At 42.3% G+C, this 20,754-nt stretch overlaps 1 protein-coding gene across 4 annotated transcripts in view; it reads left to right on the top strand.

Annotated features, from left to right (window-relative positions):
- Nucleotides 1-20,754, top strand: part of SPECC1 (sperm antigen with calponin homology and coiled-coil domains 1) — a 260,851-nt gene that overhangs the window by 138,127 nt on the left and 101,970 nt on the right. For all 4 annotated transcript variants that reach the window (XM_075263737.1, XM_075263738.1, XM_075263740.1 and 1 more), the window contains 3 exons: nucleotides 4-1,571; nucleotides 11,036-11,243; nucleotides 19,184-19,257. In XM_075263737.1, the coding sequence (XP_075119838.1) occupies nucleotides 4-1,571; nucleotides 11,036-11,243; nucleotides 19,184-19,257 (1,850 nt within the window). The remainder of the gene's footprint in view (nucleotides 1-3; nucleotides 1,572-11,035; nucleotides 11,244-19,183; nucleotides 19,258-20,754) is intronic.

Here is a 20,754-nt window from a genome sequence, read left to right as displayed (position 1 = left end):
TAGGCCTTTCAGTGACCAGAAGGACTGGCATACCGACTCCTCGTGAACTGTCGACCCAAATAGCAAGAGAGAGGCCAACTCTGCGTGCTCAGACCCCTACAACTAAAAAAACACTACCAAGTCCGTCATCTCCCAGCACTCCTACACCCAAGACTATCCGAGCACCTACAAAACCTAAACAAGAAAATGAATCCAACAACAAATCCGTCTTGGAACTCCAGGTTAAGGAGCTCTTGGCGGAGGCAAAAACAAAAGATTTTGAAATCAGTAAACTACAAAGTGAGCTGCAGAAATGTAAGGACAAAGAAAGTTCTGGCTCCGAGATCCTTAACCTACTGGACACCTCCGTGGAAATGCATCTTGCTCAGGGTAGTGATCCCGAAATATTGTTGAAAACTCTGCAGGACAAGAACATAGCTTTTCAAAAAGAGCTCATTTTGCTTAGACAAGAAAACAAAGACCTAAAAGAGAAATTAAATTGTTTAGAGCAGTCTCCTCTCTCCGACACTATTACCAGCAATGGAACTGATAGCAGCCTCGTATCTCCTTCCACACAAGGTACAAGTCTTGGGAGTAAGGCAAAGAGTTCATTGGTTAGTGGATCTGAGAACTGTCACTTACCTGGAGGAGAGATTGGTTTGCACATATCAGGTTCTTCAAGTAGCGATGTCACTAAAGCATCTCTCTCCCCTGATTCAGATTTTGAGCATATAGCTGATGTCCCTTCTAGACCTGGTTCCTCAGGAAGCATTCCATGCCAAGGCTCCAAATGTTCAACTAGTGGTAGCTCTCCAAATAACGTAAGTGACCTTTCTGTAGCCTCATTGACTGAAAGGATACATAAAATGGAAGAAAATCAGCACAGTACTGCAGAAGAACTTCAGGCTACACTACAAGAACTATCCGATCAGAATCTTATGGTGCAAGAACTTACCATGGAAAGTGAGAAACTTGTGGAAGAGAAATCTTTTCTGGAAAGTTCCCTACAGCAACAAAGACAGAGAGCGGATCAGCTCAGTCAGGAAAATGAGAAACTAATGGCCCTATTGCAAGAAAGGTCAAAGACGGAAGAAGCACAAGTCCAAAGCAAATTAGTGGAGATGGAGAAGAAGTATACAGAACTTGTGGAACAATCCCAATTTGAAAGGGAAAAGTTGCTCAATATTCAGCAGCAACTAACAAGTAGCCTAAGAAGTCTGGAGAAAGAGCACCAGGAAGCTCAGGTAATGATCAAAAGACTAAAAGAAGAAGTCACTAAATTACAGAACCTGGTGGACAGTGAGCGAAAGGAGAAAAATATTGTGTCAAAGACTGTGGAGGACCAAAAAGTCATAATTGACGGTCTCAAAATGGAAATGACCAGTTTGAAATCTCAACTGGATGGAGAAAGGCAAAGAATACCCGAAATCACAGCAGTGGCAGCAAATAACCCCGAGAACTCATCATCTCAAGAGGTTCTGAAGTCTGTCCACATGGACAAAGAACATCTAGAGCTAACATGCTCCGAACTTCGACAAGAACTTTTGAAGGCTAACAGTGAAGTAAAACAGCTCCAGTGTCTTCTGGCTAAGGTTAGGCGGTTATATTACTTTTGTCATATATTTTATTACATTACAAATTACCCAACAATGCATTTCCTAACGTTTAGATTGCCACTTTAAAGTAGCTTGCCCGCAAAAGCATCATATTGGCTGATAGGGGATACGTTGCACTTTGGTGTGGATATGACCACTGGGAAAGTGAGACCCATATGATCACAAGAATGAGGATGTCTTGTATCCAGTCTGAATGGAGCATTAGTTGTGCTCTTTTCTTTCCTATGGGACTGCCGAAGATGAAGGACAGTGGTAGGACATCCTCTGGTGTGCTTTTGTGGGCAAACTCCTTTCAAGGACAGGTATTTTTTCACAAGATCTCCTTTCCTTCCATGACAAGTTATATGTGTTCTCAAGGAGATAATGAGTAAGCTGTTGCTAGTCACTTCTGATGTTCTAACATGTTGATATCCAACATGCCCAACCTTTCATTCTTCCAACGTCTATCGAGATCTAACGTGTATGGCCACATTCATACATTGTCCATTGAAGTCAATGGGATGTCTATGTAATGTAGGACAGCTGAAGTCCTTCAAAAGAAGAGATACTTTCCACTCTGGCCAAGAGACAAAATTCCTAAACTGTGGACCCCCTATTTTAACTTTGAGTTCCTTTAGAAAACACACATTCATATATTTTCTTAAGTGGTCAATTCCCGTAAAGGGTAACTGCACTTTAACAAAACTTTTGATGTGTCATGAGCTTCGATCCTGGGGGTCTAGGTGCGGAGACTCTCCTTAGTTTCTGGCTGGTTCATAGACTTCTCTTAGAGTCAGTCACTGCCATGAGGGCACAGGGCTCAGCAGAGTTCCTCTGGCCCTTTGTTTCAGTAAGAAGCAATGAAGGAGGGAGTCTTGATCAGTAGAGCCTGGGTGATGGCTTTTTGTTATTATTGGCATTAACCATGATTACGATCCTTCTTTTTTGGAACTAGTCATGTTCTAAACTAGAAGAACACCAAAGATCAGCTTTCTAATGACCCACAGAATTTAGCACGTACGTTGGTCTAATTCCTACTAGGAACATTTCCATATACCCCAAGCAAAGAATGGTTGGTGCTGATGTGTCTACCTTTAACTTTATCATAAAATTAATCCAATAAAATATTGCAACATATTGGTAAAACCCTTGACAGACAGAATATGCACTGGGTGGCCACGTATCAGTCACTATACTGACATACTGTTCTTTTGAAAAGTTGTTCATCTTATGACACATATATCTAGACGTGTACAGCCAAGAGGCAGGGTAAGGAGGAACAAATCTAGATAATGAACTATGAAGTGTGCTATGAACATCAAAAGATGGGGTCTAGACTTAAAATTTGTGGTATGTGTACCCCAAGGTGTACTTGCCTTGTCTCTAGGGTGTACTTGCACTTTGCTTGTTTGGTGTATTTAATAAGCAGTGCAGTGTCTGACAATAGCCTTGGGATACTTTGATGTCATTTGTATGACTATGAACAACTTGGGCCTAGGAAAGGTTAGAAAACCTGCTCTAGAGCATACCTGTCACTATGAATTAATATTCATCATTAGAAATGTACGAATATATTATGGGCTGTACGGGTGTATTAAGTGAGTCTACTTTGCTCGTCTTTGATGGTTTTCTATGCAGAATTCATAGATCGGGCAGATGCCATGGTCGCTTTAGTTTTTTGCGAACAGCATTTTAATGGGGTGTAAGTGTCTTCATTCTCTTCTTCCTTATGATTTTGATCAGCAGCCAACCAGTCCATTTGTGTTTTCACAGTGTAGGCCGTCCCATATATCAGAAGATCTTCAAGTGGGAGCAGATGGATGTTCTTGTCATGTGTTATACATATGTGGTTATGTTACATGGCTAGAAATAAGACAAATATCTACCAAGTTTGGTATTTCTCACTAAAGACAAGACCCCCTCAGTGATTGCGACCCATTTTTCTGATGGAGGATAGAGGGGTAATAACCCTGCCAGGGCACTGATCTAAATGATCTCCATTACTCATAGGTTCCAAGCCTTTGTCTTTGTTTCGCTATTCACTTTACTAGTTTTAACCACATTTACTAGCTTAACCACTTCATTGCCTCCTATATAGATTAACACATGTTGCAGAAAAGCAGGAACAGTTCACAAGTGGTGCAGGGGGCATTGATAACATAAGATTTCATAGGAATCTAGAGTACTGTAAATTCAGCCATTAGACCTGTGGTTTGGGCTGGGACATTTGCCCATATTAAATTGTGAAAACTACCCTAAAGCTGATCATAGATGTACGCAATCCCTCTGAAATGTTGCTCGTACAATAATCTGCCTATTCTCAACATTGCAAAAATTGTTGTTTACATTGCCCTACGGCAAAACTTTGGCAGGGTGTAAATGCTGGAGTTCATTGGTGTCATTGTTATCACTGGTATTGGATACAAAGTAAGACTTTGTGTATGGTTGGTTGTGAACGGCTTCATGTATGCAAAAAGGTGATGTGTATAGGGTGAATTTCCAAGGAAAACATACACATTGTGCATTTAGCCTGGTTTGTTTCTGGTTAAAAAGCCTTAAAGGGATCCTAAGTACCACGTCGGAATAGCCTTAAGAAAGGCTATTCGCCTCCTACCTTTCATTGTCTTCTCCGTGCCACCGTTCGCCCACAATCCCGGTTCTTGTCAGTATATAAATGAGGGATCCTATCATTCAGACGACACATTTAGGCGAACGGCGGCACGGAGAAGACGATGAAAGGTAGGAGACGAATAGCCTTTCTTAAGGCTATGCTGACGTGGTACTTAGAAAATATGTCGTCTGAATGATAGGATCCCTTTAAAGTGTAACTCTCATTTTATGTTTTTAATATATATTTTATAAAACTAGAGTTACAGCCATTTTCAGTGACCATCCCCCTTTGGTAAATGCTTCAGCTCTGCATATCTACAATACAAATGTGTACGGATTTTCCCTAGTAACAGCTCAGTTAGAGGGATGGTAAGTAGAATATGGCAGCCTGTTTTATATTAAAAAGGAAGTTAGATAGGATAATAAAATATATTACAAAAATGGTCATCCCATGGTCTTGTTACTCAGCTTTTTCTTTTTGTGTGTACTTATGTGTATTTTTCTTTTTTAAATCTTTGTGTGTTTTGTACGCTGTTGTTACTGAGATTTTCAGTAGCTTTTTTCCTATAAATAATCTATAGGTCCCAGAGCATGATGAATTAAAATAAGAAATAGCCTAAGGAAGAAAAACGGGAAGAAAAACCGCAATGTGGAGATTTATTAGGACTGATGTTACCTACTCCAGTACTAATAAAGTTCTTGACTGGTGCAAAGCACGTCTGAACTATTAAGTGTCGGGGCTCAGGTGTACTATTGTGAACCAGAAGTGAAATCTACGCCGTCTGAAACGGCCATTGGTTTCCTGTGTAACTGACCTCAAATTTCTGGCTTGAGTTACAATTTGTCAGAACAAGGTGTGTCTGCCTCAGCATGTCCTGCTCTGCCCACGTTCTCAAAAAGTGGTGATCGAGGCACAGAACGTGGGGTATGGTTCATTTTTGGCGCCACATTAACATCTATTAATAACCTGAATGGGACTTTTTTGCAAAAATGACCCCTAAGAGAAAAAAAAGTGTGCAAGCAAATCTGGCCTGCTCTACACATCGTTTCCATAAAAAAAATTAGAAGCTATAACACCCGTGTGAACTGAGCCATACTTGTACTGCGTTCAGACATCCCTGTATATGTTTGGATAGTCATGGTAGTCATTTGCAATGGATTTTCAAAAGGTTCCCTGGGATGGTCGTATAGGAGGTCATGCCTCGCCTCTGGGGACTAATAGAGCAACCAAAGAAAACACCTATATTATAGCTGGGACATGTTAGGTGGAGGCACTGTTCCAAATTGTGTTGTTGCATTGGACCTGAATACTTGCCATTACATACTAAAAATAGTACTAATACATTTTATTTATATAGCGCCAACATATTCCGCAGCGCTGTACGATTTGTAGGGTTCAAGTACAGACAAAAAGATACATTGCAGAGAAATAGTCACTTCACACAATGGGACTGAGGGCCCTGCTCGCAAGAGCTTACAATCTATGAGGTAGAGGGGGTGACACAAGAGGTAGCAGGGGCAGCATTGCTTATACAATGGTCGGACAGTGTTGTAATAGAGGTTACTGTCCTTACACAAACATAAAACTTTATGAGCCGTCACCAGTCATGTCCTTTAACATGCAGAGGGTGCCGGGACATATAAAATACCTGAAATGGCGTCATATCATGTGCGGTAACGGGGGAGCATGAACAGAGGAGGGTCTGTATTAGGGATTCCAACTACAGTACGGAGGGGTTTACATTAGGAATTGTGATAGGCCTGCTAACCTGTAGGAGCCATATTTACCGCGCTTGTAACAAACATCAGTGATCGTCTTTTACATGTGTATAAACTGTGGTCATGAAATGTATTGTGTGTGGTGGCGGGAAGGGGGGGGGGACCACAACATTGCTGAACGTTCACTTTGGGATGGGGTTATTCCATTTAGTGGTCCAGGTGTTTGAAAAAAGGATTTGCTGGTTCCAGGAAAATCTCAATGTGTGCGGCATTGCAGTGATTTGTGCGATATTCTGTGTCCCAGAGGATGGGGTCACTGTATGTTGTAGATGGGGATGGGAACGAGGAGAAGGAAGTGGTGGGCAGCTGGATTTGGTTGACTTAAATATCAATGCCAAACGGCACCCCCTGATGTGAAAAGGTCAGGGGATTCCAGATGTGCCTGGAAGTTTATGAGGTGAGGGGAATACAGTAGAATCATTTGCCGAGTCTTGTGGGAAATGGCAGAATTATCCCGTATTGAGATGTAATGGGATCCTGCTGTATGGTGCTGGACGCTGTTATATGTTTTTCAGTTCTTTTTTTCCTACGTTCCTTTCATTTGTTACTTGTAAGACTGTTTATTCTTCTTTGTATTTCTTTTTGTTATTTTATTCTTAATGATTTTATTGGATGATTATAGTAAAACATGAAACACATGAAAGAAATCTATTTGGAGGATGAAGCCTGCAATGCATAATGGGATTACTTAGGGCACAGCAGGGGTGTGATCTGGAGCCCAAGGCGATTCGTGTTTACTGAAAGTTCATTTTATTGTAGAATAATGTGAATATAGTTGTTTGATGAGGTGCGTATGATAGGCCTAGATTCGCACGACCGAGTTTCACCCGTGAAACTCTGACCATGTGTGCGCCGGATTTCCCTGCCTGAGGCTTCGGTCACATCTGTGTTGGAGTCAGTGTTTGGAGACTCCGTCGCAGTGTGTGTTGAAAATTGTTGGACTAAAAAGTGTGGTTTCAGTTTAAAAAAAATCGGACACCTGATGTTTTAATGGTCCATGTGTCCGTTGTTCTGGTCCTCAGACTGACCAAAGCAACAGACACTGCTACACAGATGTGAGCATATTGTGAATAGTATTCTGGGAGAGGGACTCCTAGTATAATAGTTATCTATTATGTAAGTCGTCCATACCTCCCAGTGACATACTAGCCCGTACTATAATCACTACAGGACAGTATGGGAGATAACTATTCTGCTAGGAGTCCCATGATGTTCAAGACTGAATATCCAGGGCACACACAGACCGAGAAATGACCACATGCCCAAATTTCAATGTTTTGTTCACTGAGCCACTTGGGTATCAGTTTTGCCTTGTCACATTGTGCTCCATCTTGCTGGAAAAGCATTGTCCATCACCGATTTTGCGTTTGGATCATTGGGAGAAGCTGCTCTCGGATGTTTTCTCCTTCTTTTTAGCTTTTTCATGTTTTTCCACCAATTTTCAGTGCCAGAATATATTGCACCGACTAAAATAACATAGAAATAGCACGACATCATACAATGTAAATCATGATGGGTGTAAAAGAAAATATCACCCCTATTGTCTAATGGTTATGGTGGACAACAACTCAGACATTCATCAAAGTACTATGAATGACCAGAAGGCCAGTTTCAGACAGGTCTTTAGACAGGTGCATTCACCTGATCTTAACTTGCGTTACCTTAAAACCATATGGTTTTGTGAGGGTTCCAGGACCCAAAAATCCCCTCTTCCACATCCCCTTGTTCCCTCTGGGCTGTTCTGTCAATAGGTTTCTCTGCTGACAAAGTCACGACGATGAGACTGGTCCAGGTTGCTGGTGACCCTTCCCGTTCCACAGCTGCATACAGCCCACCCAAATGACCATTTGTCCTGTTGGAATATGACCAACTCCTGGCCTTTCTTTGCAAATTCTCATTGCCTCCTCTTGCCTGACAGACTTGGAGAGTGCCCCCTCACACTCTGACACCACGCTGCACGCACTCTCTTTACTCTATGGTATCCTCCTAAATTTTACCCTGGTGTACCCGTCACAGTGATTCTGAGAAGTGAACTCTCCTTTATATTTGGTGGGAATGTTGGGCAATTAGGCCCTTCTGGGACTTGGTATTCAACCTCTACACCAAAGTTAGTAGTCGCCTTCTCACACTCTATCCTTAGCTGGCTTCTCTTTCAATCATCCCTGACAAAATATCAATGGTCAAGAAGGATCTCCTGCAGCACTTCCTTACGGCCACCAGAACGGTCATCCCCAGGCACTGGAGCAGCTCTGCCCTTTTCGAAATTCTGCAGGAGCTGCTTGTAATAAGAAGATGGAGGCCCTGGTACTAGAGGATTCATCTGTTTCCTCCAAATTTGAGTCCCTCTGGCGGCTGTGGGTACTGCTCCAGGAATCCACTCAGTTCTCTAACCTTTTCTTATGACTTTAGGGTTGTTCTTGGGTTTGGGACCCCTCTCCTCTTAATATCGTGCCTCCTTTCCCCTTTTTGTGTGTCTCTCGTGTTTATTTGTGTTCTTATATCCCTCGTCTGTAGTTTCTTTGTCTTTGTTCTGTGTTGCCCCTATTGGCACTCTACTTATCTGTTTACGCGATGACTATTTATTGTAGGTACCGGCCATTGCTTTTTGTAGGTTCCTGCGCCCAACGACCTTCTCTGACCTCACCATTTGCCTCGGTCTTTTGACGAACTGTTGGCACCCATGCTGTTTGCCATTGTACTTTTGAGGCCACAAGCCTTTGATTATAATATTAATTTTCCTTACCATATGGTTCCAGAGAAATGCAGTGATAGGGAAATATGTTTCCATAATATGGGCATCTGAAATCACCCTAGACTACTGAAATTTTACATTTTTTGTACATTTTCTTAGTATTATGTTGTTTGCCTTCACTATACATTTAATATGTAGATCTCATAGATGATTATGCAAACATAAAGGAAGAGGTGATGATGGATCACAGATGACGTCCATGATGGAGTTAAATACATAACCACTCCTAATAAATAAATCCGATCTCCCGGTGATCGGGGTGAGTCAGTGATGTTCCTCTATGTTATACTCATGTGTAGAGTCTGGCACTCCATGTTTCCTGGTGATCGTACTGTGATGAATATATCATGGTGAATGATGTAATAGACTAACCCCAGGGCTCCGAATATTTGAGTCTGTTCCATATGCGCTAATGGACACACCTTTGTTGATGTGGTAAATGTCTATACCCTGTGGTATTGTTAATCCTCACACACACGGAGTGTTCATCCTGTTCCTCTGCTCACTCAACCATAGTGACTTATGAAATATGGCATGACTCCATGACCAGCCGGGTCCTGCCTGCAATTGTTTCCAGTAATCTGAACAGATGAACCCAACGAGACATGGAGCGGTGTTCCTAGACAAATGCTGTAGGGCAGGCCCGGACATCACTACTGATTAATGTTGCAGTCATGTGACCTTGGGGCACATTGTAGGTGTGCAGGATTTAAAGGGCACCTCCATATTTGGCCATAATTTTACATTTTGCGTGCACACATTACTTGACTTGCATTGTACAAGGCAGAGTTACATTCTGTATTGTAGACATCAGTTTGCTAGCTTGTTATTAGACCTCTATAATGTGCTTGTAGTAATGTCCACACTTTGCAAAATGCAACACGCTTAGTACAGTGAGTAAGGAATGCTGGGAGATTTCAGCTCTGAAGCCTACAGAATTGCTGCTTCGGACTACGATACAGACTGTAACTCAGAACACAATGGGACCTTTATCTACAAGTATAGGCGATCTGAAATGACTGGACATAGTGTTCAGCTTTGTTTTCGCTATTAGTAGGGGGTCTTAGCACCTGCAAACCCACTGATCAAAACTTGTCACTAATGCTATGCTACTAATGACATGTCACTAATGCTAAGTTCCCATGTATGTTTGGCTATCCTTTCTTCTGGTCAATTGAAGCTACAAAATAAAGGAAAAATGAATCCGTTCGTTCATAGACCCAAATGGAGTCCAAGAAACCCCATTGGCTATATTAGGGCCCATTGGGTGTCTGGTGGATGTGTGTTTTGTTTTTCACTGAAATTGTTACATGAAAAAGTGAGGTTTGCAGCACATTTTTAGCTGGAAATTTCTGAGAGATATGCGCAGGAGACTCTAGACAGGAACTCCATGATTGATATTGACGTAGCCTAAGATATGTCAAAATTTAGAAAAAAATTTCTGTCCTTTTCATATATTTTGAACTGTGAAATCTACTTCATTTCAAAATTGATAACTTGCCCTAAAGATAGGTAGAAGAAATGGACCAGCCTCCAAGGGGACAGGCAAAAAAACAGCGCTCAGCCAAATAGATGGATGTAGAAGGCATCTTTATTCAGCACGACACGTTCCGGGCTTTAGAGCCCTTTTTCAAGTGCAATATCAGTCCTGCCTTAGTGGACAAAGAACAGGTGTTCTAAAGCCTGGAACGCATCGTGCTGAATAAAGTTGTCTTCTACATCCATCTTTTTGGGTGAGCGCTGTTTTTTTGCCTGTCCCCTTGGAGGCTGGTCCATTTCTTCTACCTGTTCAGACGTCCCTGTGACGGTGACTAGCAGCTGCCCTCCTTTACCTTATTGGTTTATTGGTTGATATGTCTATTGGTTGTTGTGTTCCACACAACCTGATCAGGTGAGCAGTCACCTGTTGTGCTTTATTTTCCTCCCGTATATTGAGGGTGCTACGCTAGGAACGGCTCGGTGCCGTGTTCTCTCTTTTTTGCCCTAAAGATAGGTCACTAATATCAGTCTTTGGGGTTCTGATAGTCGGCTCCCGCATCAATTAGCTGTTCTCAGCTGCTGATGCACAGAGAATGGAGCAAGAAGCAGACAGCTTTCTTCTCAAATGAATGGGCGTTGATCTGCAGTTCTTGGTCTGGCCCCTACACTGATATTAGTGGCCTATGTTTAGGATTGGTCATCACTATTTTTAACTTGGAAAACCCCTTTCAAATGTTATGACATTGGGGTTAATAATCCCAGTGCTGTATGCTGGTGGCACAGATCTGGATCCACAAATTTGATGACTGACGATAGTTAATATTTATCGGTATTTTCACAGGTGGAAACTGAATGCCATGACCTAAAGGAGCTCGGTGACCAAAGGGAAGAACAGCTGAAATCTGCAAACCTGAAGCTACAGGAGAAGAGCAGTGAGCGAGAGACGGAGATAAAAGACATGAAGGACACCATATTTGAACTGGAGGACCAAGTGGAGCAGCATCGCGCTGTTAAACTACATAACAACCAAATAATCAGTGATCTGGAAAGTGAGTAACATGTGGAAATCTGGGGTTTGTGACCTGCAGGTATAGTAACTGCCTGTGCTTTAGGGAACCTTGCCTTAAGCATGACGCCAAGACTTGTAACCACCACCAATCTTAATACTAACCAAATACCAGCATAAGACATTGCATAACACCATATGGTACTGATATTTATGGCTCACTGTATGTTGGTATTATTTATGGCTAATGTAAGGTCAGTCCTGATAGTAACTGGCTATACTCAATATCTGTCAAGGCAGATCCTCTGCAAAAATAGGTCGATGGAATGACCAGGGGGCTATTTCTTATGAGTATCTATACATATCCACAGCAAAAACATAACTGTCATAGATTTCTTTTCTGCTGCAGATATGATAACATATGTTCAGATTGCTTTCCTATCCCAAATTTATTTTTTCAGGCAGCAAAATGACATAAAAGAGTTCTGGGAATGTGTTATATAGTAAAATCACAAAGCAAGATGGCATGAGAGAGTGTGCCATTATATGGAGATGGTATTCTGCATGTTTTTGGAAGCAAAGTGCTTTCATACAGGTGTCCGATGTAGAACCTGTTAAACCTCATTGTTAAACACTGATTAGTCTGTGGCATTTAAAGAAAAAAAAAAATGCTGAAAACACCCGTATGACAGGTCTGGACTGTTATACAACCATATTAATGCGACATGGTCCGTGCATACTGTGTGACATATTACTAGAATATAGTGATAAATAGGATGCATACTTTTTATAAAAATGTTCTAACTTATATTCCGTGCTGCCCCAGGATGGCGCCCTATAAGGGTATGTTTTGGGGCTCCATAGAAGGATGGCACAGTAATACAGCCAGACAGCGGGTAACTGGAGCAGTTTACTCTGCAATGATGACTTGGTGGTTACAGAAGTCTTACAAGAGGTAACACGCTTGATGGTTACGGACTGTCTCCCAAAGAGTGCAATGACTTTGAATTAAATGTCTTAACAGAGGTGAGAGCTTGGATAAGCATTTTTACCCGGTAATCCCAGCTGGGAGTTGGCAGTAGAAATGGCACACAGTCCTGTGCTGGCTCACCTGTGTGGTGCCGTTCTCACACAGGGTCTCCCTTTCTCTCCCAATAGGGGTAGCAGCCATACCATCCTCACCATACTGTCACACAATATGACCATGGCTTAGTACACACCTTAGTCTCAGATCAGTTTCTGTCTGTTCATTAGGCAGCAGGCCGGCAGGTCAATATAAAGGTCACTTTCCTAGGCGTTGCTTTCCCGTAACACCAGGTCTTGGTCTCTCACCAGTCTCAGGACCACACAAGAGCAATACAGTGTGTCCACTATTCTCCGAAACCATCCAGAGTCAGTAGTGTCGCAGGTGCAGGTTCTGTCACCCCTTCACACCTCAGGGTTCACAATTCTCATGTGGTTTAACTCTAGGGTCATCCTTCAATATTGAGAGTGGTCCGGCTACTCTTCCATGGGGTGGTTTGCCAGTTTCCTGGGCGCTGCTCTCCCCCTACTTTATAACCACTGCTACAGTGTGAGCTGATATAGTATCCGGTCCTTGTCTGGACATTGCATGGGGTCACTTTAGAGCGTGGTCCAATGCTGTGGCCTAAATTATAATGCCTTCTCACCCAGTATACAGCGCAGCATCACCTATTAACATCCTTCAGAAGGGTATATGACATTTAGACGTTATACCAGTATAACATACATAGTATTGGTCCAGTATAAACGTATACACATAAACAGTCATAATACAGGTAATATATACAACATTTACAAGCCCACAGCAACAGTTCAGCGATATAGACGGAGGAGGGGAACGCTGACAGTTCTCATCAGGTTTCAATCCTCTTTTATTCTTGGTTCATATATTGTCCTTGAAGAGCTTTTGTGGCATTGTCTGCCTCCCCACCCCCAATTCAAGGCTATACGCATTAAAAAAGTGACTGAGCACAAAACTCCAGCTTGCTTTGTCTCTTCCCAGGCAGGAAGCTGGTTGTGATTAGATAATATAGCAATAGAGCCAGGAGGTCAGCTATTTGCCTTATCCTCCATCATGCAGCAATCTCCAAGAAATCCAGGGAAGGGCACGCCAGTGATTTATGGGCAGGAACGTATCTTCACATGAAATGACTTTTCAGAATATATAGCAAATACTTGGCCGTGATGTATTACAGAAGAAGGTGGTCGCAGCATGTACTGTATTTATCTCAGAGCTGGAATCATCGAGTTTCCAGTCTTCATTGCAATGGACATGATAATAACCATACATTGTAATAGTACATACCAAAATGGCGCATGCAAACCTCCACTGCCTTTAATCCAGATTTATCAGGGGTAGACGGTGCTGGGATATCAGATGGCGATAGAAAACTACAGCACTGTGCACACGCTTTAGGCAGATATGCTGCAAAATAGGAATGCTTCCAGAAATAGAAGGGTTAATAGGATATTTGATCAAGTAACAAAATGAAGTGAATGAACAAAAGAAAAATCAAAATTATTATTTTATTTATTTTGCTTACTTATATAGCACCAACCTATACCGCAGCACTTTATAGATATTGTCACTCAGGAGTCACAATCTATATTCCCCATCAGTATGTCTTAGGGGTATGGGAAGAAACTGGAAATCCATAGAACATACAAACTCCATGCAGATGTTATCCTTGGCTATATTTGAAATTCTGCAAGGCACCAAGCCACTATGCTGCCCAAACCAGATCAATATTTGGTGTGACCTTTGCCCTTTGGAGGAGACCTGGAAGTGTTGATATGGATCCCACAGAGCCCTGATCTCATCATCACCCAGTCTGTCTGGGATTACATGAAGAGACAGAAGGATTGGAGCAGGCCTACATCTACAGAAGATCTGTGCTTAGTTCTCCAAGATGGCAGGAACAATCTCCCTGCCGAGTTCTTGCAAAAAAAAAAACATAGAAGGCAAAGGACGGTCACTCTAAATATTGATGGGATTTATATTTCTTGGTTATTCACTTCATTTTTCTAATTGGACAAAATTGACTGATTAACCCTTCTATTTCTGGAAGCGTTCTTACTTTGCAGCATTTTACCACACTTTTGCACAGTACTGTATATACAGCTTACATATAAGAATACAGACTCTCCAGGAAGGCAGCAAGTAATAAAGTGTGAATATGAAATTTGCTACTGTCATATTTGTTTTATCGAGGGGCCTTCACATTGGTTTTCACTGCTTTGCCATCTGTTTTTCGTTTTATGAGAACCAAATAATTTCTGGATGAATGGTCGCTACAATAAACAACATTTCTCAGGGTAGACATTGATATTCAGGATATACTTGGATAGTATATGCCATAGGTTGGAGTCTACTGCTATAATCCCTGATGCTGTAATACATGCTTGTATGAAGTAGCACCTACATCAGGGAACCCTATGCTGCTTCTTGCCCTGTCAGCCTGTGCAGCTTTCTAGGGGCCACATGGTTGTAAGGATCTCTTTCAGGTCTTATGTCTGAATCCTATCAGCACTTAAAGTGTAAGTATTGCCGTGTTTTGTTTTGTTTTTCCCCTTTCTTTTTTTGCTGTTGTGTTGGAGATGTTTGGTGAGCATCTTGGCAATATACTTACTTATCTAACTTCCTTTTAATAGAAAGCAGGTTCTAGTAACCCTCTACCTGACGTGTTGCCAGGGAAAACTGTACACATTTGTAGTGCAAGTCTATAGAAGGAGGGAATGGTCTCTTTGAATGGCTGTATTTTATATCACTTAGTAAAGTGGTTCTGGTGTCATATGCAGCAGTTCATGCAACATGTGAAAATCACATTCCCAACTGTGGTTTTTAACCAGTGATGGCAATCTTGGAAGCAAATGAAAGCTAAGAATCTCACTTTTCCAGGTGGTATGTCACTGGAGATATGGCCATTAGTGTTGAGCGAATAGTACTCGTCGAATACCTCGTTCCCATAGAAAGGTGTTAGCAGCCGTGAATATTTGACGGTGTTCGGCCGCTTCCACGCATTCCTATGCGAGCGAGGTATTTGAATATTTTAGAATACTATTCACTCAACACTAATAGCCATTTGAAGTGACCATCCCCCCTCCTTGCTTCATCTACAGCTATACAGACTGCATTGAATATGAGTGTATGGGCAGACTCTCCCTGGCAATGCTTAGTTAGAGAATTGCTAATTGGAACCTTACAGCCTGTTATTTATTAAGGGGGCTCTATCAGCAAAATCATGCTGCTGGAGCCCCACATATGCGTGAATAGCCTTTAAAAAGCCTATTCAGGCACCGTAAATGTTATATTAAACTACCCCCCCCCCCCCCCCCCCCCCCGTTTTAAAATAAAACCCTAAAAAAGAATATGATCTACTTACACATCGTGCACGCTGGGTGGGCATTCATGGTGCGCCGTCTTCTTCATCCATGCCTCTTCTTCCTCCGATGTCCTCGGGTCCTGTCCTCCTCCGGCGCTTGCGAACTGACATTGATTAAAAAAAAAGGCCTGTGCGCATGCGCAGTAGCTGTAGTAGAAGCCGCATGGAGGAAGAAGAGGTGTGGATGAAGAAGAAGACACACCCTGAATGCCCGCCCAGCGTGCACGATGCGTAAGTAGCTTATATTCTTTTTTAGGGTTTTATTTTAAAACGGGGGGGGGGAGGGGGGGTAGTTTAATATAACTTTTACGGTGGCTGAATAGCCTTTTTAAAGGCTATTCACGCATATGTGGGGCTCTATCAGCATGATTTTGCTGATAGAGCCCCTTTAAAGGAAAGTTAGATAGGTTACTTAAGTATTGTATAAAAAAAATATTCACCAAACACCCCCCCTTTCCTCATAACCAATAGTCTGTTGTCGCCAATGGAACAACTATGAATGCAGAAACATTTCTATGGTCTGATATTTGTTAGAAATTTGTTAGATATTAGTTGATTTCCTTATTGTGATCAGGTTATCAGACAGGGACACTACGTGTATGAAAAGATAACCCCGACACAATAAGGAGATTCTGGCTATGCAGCAAGTCTCTCACTCTCAGCCTTGCTGCTATTTATATGTAATCTGTGGGCTACAACTAATTCACCCGTACTGACCACAAGAATAAAAGCTGTTATGGGCGCTGTTGCCCCTTTAAGTATGGCCACACATAATACTACTCTTGTCAATGTATTGGGTCTGATATTGTAGTATAGCCATATTCACTTGGGGCTGAACTACAATATATGGCACATTCTTTGGTTAAACCTTTGAAGAAGCCAACGCAGCTCCTTTGTCCACATGATCAGCAGCAGGACCCTCTCACCTCCCATATTAGTATTCTGCCATTAATATGTAAAAGCTTGGAATCCCTTCACTTTTTTTTTTTTTAAACACAGTCTGGAAGTGAAGGAAACCTGATAATAATCTGGATATTTGTATGAGAAACTCCTTGGAGATTTTAAAAGCATAAAAAAACCATTTAAGTAACTTTGTAATTCTGCAGCATCAAAGCTCATGAAAAATGAAGCTGATACGATTTTTCACGCAGCGGCTTTCAAAGGGAAACACATGCTTGTATTTAGCATCTTTCTATTTTCTGGATTTCTTTCTACTCTGAACATAGAGTTCCAGTTATACATGCCTCATGGGGTTCAATGTAAAATAACAGAAAATATAACAAAGTAGAAGTCGCTCATAAGAGCGGAGTATAACCTTCATTGGATGGCGCCCAACACCATTGATGACTAGTGCTATTAAAGGGTATTAAAACCAGTAGTAAAGGGTGTAGGCTGCACTCCTTAGTGGGTGTAGAGATGGGGTCCCAAGCTGTAAGTATACAGGTGATAAAACCATCTCACACTCCAAAAGTAATTTCAGAAAATTGCGCAGTTTTTTTATTCATCAAGTAGAGTAATTTTTGTGACGTTTCGGCCTGTATATCGGCGTTGCACCTACCATACACCACCAATGTGTACTCTACCATACACCACAAGTGTACGTGGCGCCCTTATGTTGTTCCCAGGCATATCTGAGCAAGAACCACCCAGCTTTCCCAGCATTATGTCTGCAGTATATGATTTCTTCTGTGACTTATATTTTGTAGTCTGATGAAAGCCGATATATAGGCTGAAACGTCACAAAAAAATGAATGAAAAAAAAACAACCAAACAATTTCTGAAATTACTATTGGGGTGAGAGTCAACCAGTCTGCTGTAAAGAGTCCACCCAGGCTCTCTTATGTCTACCCAATGGTCCTTGCCGATCTCTTTCTTCAGCAGTGCACAGTGAACTTGAGCGCCTGCGCATGGAGGCTGGGAGTGCTTCTTCGGTTTCAGGACATCCCAGCGCATGCGCCAAGTGACTTCTGTGCCCCCAGTGCTGAAAGGTTCCCTTTTAAGATTTAGTTGTGCAATATGCTGCTCTCCTGATGGATGATGTCCCTAATAGTGTTTCAAGGCTCTTTAATGGGTTTGGCAAGGTAGAAACCGACAGGACTGGACACTGAGGGCTCTTGTGCAAGAACAGTTTTCTAACAGTTTTCCTTGTTTTCTAATATCTTAGATATATTCTATGTCTCTAACAATTCACCAGTAATCACCAGCCATGAAGATCTTGGGGCGGGTTCACACCTGCGCCCGGACTCCACTTTGCAGGTTTCTGTCTTCTGCCCGAGAAACTGTACAGGAGACGGAAACCGGCAGTCAGTTTTCAAACCCATTCACCCATGAGTATCTTCTGCATCTCCAGCTGCAAAACTGTTTTTTTTTTTAACCAGACACAAAGTCGGACATGCAGGACTTTGTGTCCGGTTAAAAAAGAAAACGGTTTGGCCGTGGAAACCAGAAGACGCTCACGAATGGACAATGACTGCCGGGATTCTGTCTCCTGTCCAGTTTCTTGGGCAGAAGACGGAAACCCACAAAGCGGAGATTGGGTGCAGGTGTGAACCCGCACTTACGCATTTACCCACGATCTAATAGACAGTAGAAGGATACTACTATGGTAATAGGACCCCCCTGATATACAGGCCCCTGTGCAATTGGAATTAATGGTGCTATATAAATAAACAATAATAATAATAATAATTGCAGTTTTCACATCTAAAACATCACACACCAGAGGTGCCCGGCAGACCCCATTACTGTAAACAGATCCGTCAGATAACCATTCTTTTAAATTGAAAACGCCGAATGAAAAGTTGGATTTGCTTGTCTGTTGTTCAGACGTTACACTTGGCCACATCTGTACCTATAGGTGGTACTAGAGAGATAGTTTTCTTCCTTCTGGAGGAGAGCTAATTCACATCTATTTCCCCAGAGAGGAGGGGCGTAGCTGTAGGGAGTGCGGAGGCAGCAAATACTAATGGTCCCTGGAGACTGTTGGGTCCCAAAGGCAACTCTGCAATATAAGATGACACCAGTATTCTAGATAAGATTTTCCATTGGGGCCCAGGAGTCTCTGCCAGGGAACATTATCTGTAAAAGACTCCTTATACCTGCAAGATCTCTGCAAGGAGAACCAGTAGTAGTAATTGGTGAGTGCAAATGGACAAATGATTGTTTCCATAGGAGGGGACAGAGAATTGTTCTGACCATCACAATTGGCTGTAATTACGGAGAACACTCTTATGGGGAATTCCAGGGTTTTTGCTATGATGGAAAATTCCCTGTTGTTCCAGTTGCAGAATGTTGTACCTCTGCATAGCTGAAGAATGTGGTTGATGTGGATCAAAAATGGAAATTGTGTTTATGGTTGTGACCAGTTTATTTTTTAGGTAATTTTGTGAAATGATGTTTGTGGACAAACAAGTGATTATGTGTCTTATATTTTTGTGCAGTTACATTACATTGCACATTTTTAATAGGATTAGTGGAAAAGCAGCACCTCCTAGTGGCTGTAATATCAAACTGCATGGTTTAGTGTGATAATTTCCACTGCAATTGAGACCTGTGTGGTGTTTTTCCTTTGATCTAGATAAAGTGGATAAACTCGAGGAACAAAAGCAAGATCTAGAAAGACAACTGAAACATTTCATGAAACAAATGAAGGTAACATATGCATTAGATATAGAAACTTTGTGCTGGTTGACAGGGGCCAGTCTTAGACCGACTGTGGCCCTGGGCAAAATTAAAAGTGGGGCGCCAAATGCTGATATACCAACAAAGCATGTGTCCGTAATAGTTCTCCCTTATCAGTAATACCCCCTTGTAAATAATAGTGCTCCCTTATAAATGGTCCCCCTTATTAATAATAGCCCTCTCATGTATAATAGCCCCCCTTATAAATAATAGCCCACATTATAAATCTTTATAAATCTTCTTACCACGCTCCCTCAATGCAGTGACACCATGACACCACCTGTGCTGCGACATCCTGTGCATTACATTGTCAGTCGTCTATGGCAGAGCAGGGACTTTTCAGCTCCCTGCTCCATCATGGGATTAAACAGCATCAGCGTGCACAGCACAGCACACCAATACAGCTATAGATCTCCCAGAACTCACGTCATCAGACTGAAAGCCTGATTCTCCAGATCCTGGGGGCCCCTTCACTGATGTGGGACCTGGGTAATTGCCCAGTCTAGCCCTCCCTGAGGCCAGCCCTGGTTGTTGATAATTATAATCCCTTTTGCAGTGCATCTCATGCAGCACCAGTGTTTTCTGCTTAAAGCTGCTGTAGCAAAAAGCACCCCAAATTGGGCAGTTGTTGCTGCATCAGACCTATTGCAATGGCTGTAGATCTTCCATAACTTTCTACCTTTGCAAGGCATTGCATTTTGGGTGAAATCTACAGCTATAATTGGCATGTCCCCATACAGTATAATGGCCCCCTTATTGTCCCCACACAGTAGAATGGCCGCTTTGTGCCCCATACAGTATAATGGCCACTTATGCCTTCATACAGTACCAGGACCCCCTTATTTTGCCATATACTGACCTCTTATGTTCATATACAGTACAATGGACTTCTTATACCCACATACACTCACCGGCCACTTTATTAGGTACACCTGTCCAACTGCTCGTTAACACTTAATTTCTAATCAGCCAATCACATGGCGGCAACTCAGTGCATTTAGGCATGTAGACATGGTCAAGACAATCTCCTGCAGTTCAAATCGAGCATCAGTATGGGGAAGAAAGGTGATTTGAGTGCCTTTGAACGTGGCATGGTTGTTTGTGCCAGAAGGGCTGGTCTGAGTATTTCAGAAACTGCTGATCGACTGGGATTTTCACGCACAACCATCTCTAGGGTTTACAGAGAATGGTCCGAAAAAGAAAAAACATCCAGTGAGCGGCAGTTCTGTGGGCGGAAATGCGTTGTTGATGCCAGAGGAGAATGGCCAGACTGGTTCGAGCTGATAGAAAGGCAACAGTGACTCAAATAGCCACCCGTTACAACCAAGGTAGCCAGAAGAGCATCTCTGAACGCACAGTACGTCGAACTTTGAGGCAGATGGGCTACAGCAGCAGAAGACCACACCGGGTGCCACTCCTTTCAGCTAAGAACAGGAAACTGAGGCTACAATTTGCACAAGCTCATCG

This window comes from Leptodactylus fuscus, chromosome 2 (genome assembly GCF_031893055.1).
Source record: "Leptodactylus fuscus isolate aLepFus1 chromosome 2, aLepFus1.hap2, whole genome shotgun sequence".
Taxonomy (NCBI): domain Eukaryota; kingdom Metazoa; phylum Chordata; class Amphibia; order Anura; family Leptodactylidae; genus Leptodactylus; species Leptodactylus fuscus.
The sequence above is the reverse complement of the archived record's forward strand: the minus strand, read 5'-3'. Positions and strand labels throughout refer to the sequence as shown.